This window comes from Myotis davidii, unplaced genomic scaffold (genome assembly GCF_000327345.1).
Source record: "Myotis davidii unplaced genomic scaffold, ASM32734v1 scaffold954, whole genome shotgun sequence".
Lineage (NCBI taxonomy): Eukaryota > Metazoa > Chordata > Mammalia > Chiroptera > Vespertilionidae > Myotis > Myotis davidii.
In genome coordinates this window covers 244333-247664 of record NW_006285487.1, presented here as the reverse complement: position 1 = coordinate 247664, position 3332 = coordinate 244333, and the positions used below count along the sequence as shown (strand labels likewise).

General features: G+C 61.8%; 1 protein-coding gene across 1 annotated transcript in view; it reads right to left on the bottom strand.

Moving 5' to 3' along the window:
* POLG (polymerase (DNA directed), gamma) overlaps positions 1-3332 on the bottom strand; it is a gene marked incomplete at its 5' end in the record, with an annotated part of 16680 nt that overhangs the window by 8825 nt on the left and 4523 nt on the right. Inside the window, 5 exons of the mRNA XM_015559168.1 lie at positions 1-190; positions 1259-1338; positions 1481-1627; positions 1725-1889; positions 3197-3332. Coding sequence (XP_015414654.1) covers positions 1-190; positions 1259-1338; positions 1481-1627; positions 1725-1889; positions 3197-3332 — 718 coding nt within the window. The remainder of the gene's footprint in view (positions 191-1258; positions 1339-1480; positions 1628-1724; positions 1890-3196) is intronic.

Here is a 3332-nt window from a genome sequence, read left to right as displayed (position 1 = left end):
CCGGTACCTCTCTCCCGACAGCAGCTGGCAGGCGTCGTTGGCCAGGTCCATCAGCGACTTCTTCATCTCCCGCTGCAGCTCCTCGTAGGTGCTCTGCGCCTCCGCCAGGTAGCGCTCCCAGTTCTGGTTGACGGGCAGGTAGGACACCCCCATCTCCAGCATGCCGGCCAGAGTCACCGGGTGGGGACACCTGGGGCGCAAGCACCGGGGCTGCCGTCAGCCACCCCAGGAGGGGGGCTTTGGCCCGGTCCCCGCCCCGATCCCCGCCCCGTGCCAAGCACAGCCCCGCAGCCACAGACGGGGTTTAAACCCCGGCTTCGCCGCTCTGAGCCGCCCTTCATCCGTGAAGTGGATTCAGTCACGTGCTGCTCACCAATGGGGCACGTTCTGAGGAAGGTGTCGCGAGGTGACTGCCACCGTGCGGACACGGCAGGGACAGCGACACACCTAGATGGTCAGCCCCCGCCCACCTGGGCTCTACATACGGCTACTGCTCCGGCTACAGAGCTGTACAGCGTGTTACCGCGCTGAATGCTGGAGGCAGCGCTAACACAGTGCAAGCGATTGTGTGTCTGAACATCTAAACATAGAAGAGATACAGTAAAGCCCTAACCGGTGTGGCTCAGTGGATAGAGCGTCGACCTGCAGAAAGGGTCCCAGGTTCGATTCTGGTCAAGGGCACGTACCTGGGTTGGAGGCTCGATCCTGACCCTGGCTGGGGCAGGTGCAGGAGGCAACCAATCAGATGTGTCTCTCTCACATCGATATTTCTCTCTGTCTCTCCACGGCTACTGCTCCGGCTACAGAGCTGTACAGCGCGTAATGCGCTGAATGCTGGAGGCAGCGCTAACAGTGCGTCTTACACTCTCTCTAAAAAAATCAATGGAAAAATAGCCTCCCGTGAGGATTAACAACAACAACAAAAAGATACACTAGAAACACAGTATAAAAGATAAAGCCTGTGTTCGTGCAGATGACAAGATACTATGCAGCGAGAACCCTAAAGACTCAACACTCAAACTAGGTCTGGCTGACATGACTCTGACCACATGGACTGGAAGCCCTGAGCGCTGATCTGGGTGGAGTGGGTGCTTAAAAAGCTGGGACCACCCACAGCCCCAGCCTCCCTGCAGGACCTGCACAAACCCAGTGTCCAGGGCCCCAGCGGCCCCCACGGACAGAGGCTGCCCGCCCCCTGACGGCAGTAGGCCGGGTGCTGGGAACCCACCGGCCCAGGCTCCCCTGAGGCCGCGCTCACCTCTCCAGGAAGAGTGGCAGCTGCTCCTGGAAGACCTCGTAGGTGGCCCACACGTCCTGGGAGCAGTACTGCATCAGGTCCTGGCACAGGCGACAGGAAGGCGCTGGGTGGGCAGATGTCCCACTACCACCGCCGGGCTCAGGGTCAGGTCTGGCGCGATGCTCCCAGGGTCGGCGAGGGCTCCGCCACCCCCGCTCCCCCGAGCCCTCTGCACCCCCATACCTGGAAGTTGTCGCGGACGTCCTTCATGCTGCCCTTGACAAAGAGCTCGCGGGGCTCCTTCTCTAAGGGCGGCCCCCCGACGTAGAGGCCGTGCACGTCCGCCAGGTTGTTGACGCTGCTGATGTCCAGCCAGTCCCAGGAGGAGATCTGAGGGGCCGGACCAAGGGACATGGTTGCTCAGCTGGGCCCCAGGACTGACCGGCGGGCGCTGAAGGGGTCCCCAGCCCCCCGCAGGCGTCCTCACCGCCGGGCCGTTGCCTTTGCCCTGGGACTTCTGGGCTCGCTGTGTGACCTGCCGGGCCTTGTGCTTGCCCTGCCGGGCCGCCATCCACAGGCTGCGCTGGAAGCTGCTGAGCCCCGAGATGGCCATATGCATGCTCATGGTGTCCAGGAAGCGCATGCGGGAGCCCTGAGGACAGGCTGCGGCTGAGGGGCCGCCCGCCCGGGCTCCTCACCGCTCCCTCCCCATCACACCGCTTCCCCCGCCTTCATGCCCGTGAGGGGCCGCCCCCCCCAAATTCTAGCCACCCTGAAGGTGCGGACCTGGCTCGATCCCAACGCACAAGTCCTCCCAGCATCCAGCACAGCTCGGAGGGCACCCTGGGCACAGAGTGGCAAAGCAAGGCCTTCTGAGCTCTCAGGCGCACCCCCAGCCCCGCCACTCACAGCTCCGTGGCCCTGGGCAAGCGGGCAAGGCTGGGCCTCCGCACCCTAAGCCACGGGCTAAGGCTGCGTCCCCTGCACTGCCCTTCCCCCGGCTGTCGGGAGAACACATGATAAAGCATTTTCATAAAATTAAGAACTGTCACAACTGGCCCGGGCCGGTGTGGCTCAGTGGATAGAGCATCGGCCTACGGACTGAAGGGTCCCGGGTTCGATTCCAGTCAAGGGCACATGCCCGGGTTGCAGGCTCAATCCCCAGTAGGAGGTGTGCAGGAGGCAGCTGATCGATGATTCTCTCATCGTTGATGTTTCTCTCTCTCTCTCCCCCTCTCCCTTCCTCTCTGAAATCAATACAAACATGTTTTTAAAGAAAATAATTTTTTAAAAAATTGTCCTAACTGTACATCACGCATGTATCTGACATGCACATTGGTCTGACCCTCCGAACAGGCCTATGAGACAGCTGCTGTCCCCTCCCTCCTCCTACGAAAAAGGAAACTGAGGGAGGGAAGCTGAGGAGCTCACACAGCTCATCCGTGGCTGAGGCAGGATGGAGCCCAGGCTGCAGGGCCGGAGCCCGCAGAGACCCACGCTGAGCTCCCACGTGCCACACAAGGAAGGGCCATTGTCCTGTGACAACCAGGTCCCGGAACAGGCTGGTCGACAGTGCGTCCCCCATCAACGAGACCAGCCGCCGCGCACTCTATCCGCTGAGCCAAACCGGTTTCGGCTAAAGAAAATAATTTTTTAAAAAATTGTCATAACTGTACACCAGGCATGTATCTGACATGCACATTGGTCTGACCCTCCGAAAAGGCCTATGAGACAGCTGTTGTCCCCTCCCTCCTCTTACGAAGGAAACTGAGGAAGGGAAGCTGAGGAGCTCACACCGCTCACCCGTGGCTGAGGCAGGATGGAGCCCAGGCTGCAGGGCCGGAGCCCGCAGAGACCCACGCTGAGCTCCCACGTGCCACAGTGAGGTCCCGGAACAGGCTGGTGGACCATGCGTTCCCCTCACCGGGACCAGCCGCCGCGCCGGCCCAGGACCCTCACCTGGATCCGGTACTGCTCCCTGATGTGGGCGCGGTCAAAGGAAACGTTGTGCCCCACCACTAGCTGCTCCTGCCCTTCTCGCTGGGTGGGGCCGGCACTGGCGGGGGCCTCCCAGGGGGTGGGGGGGCGGCGGCGG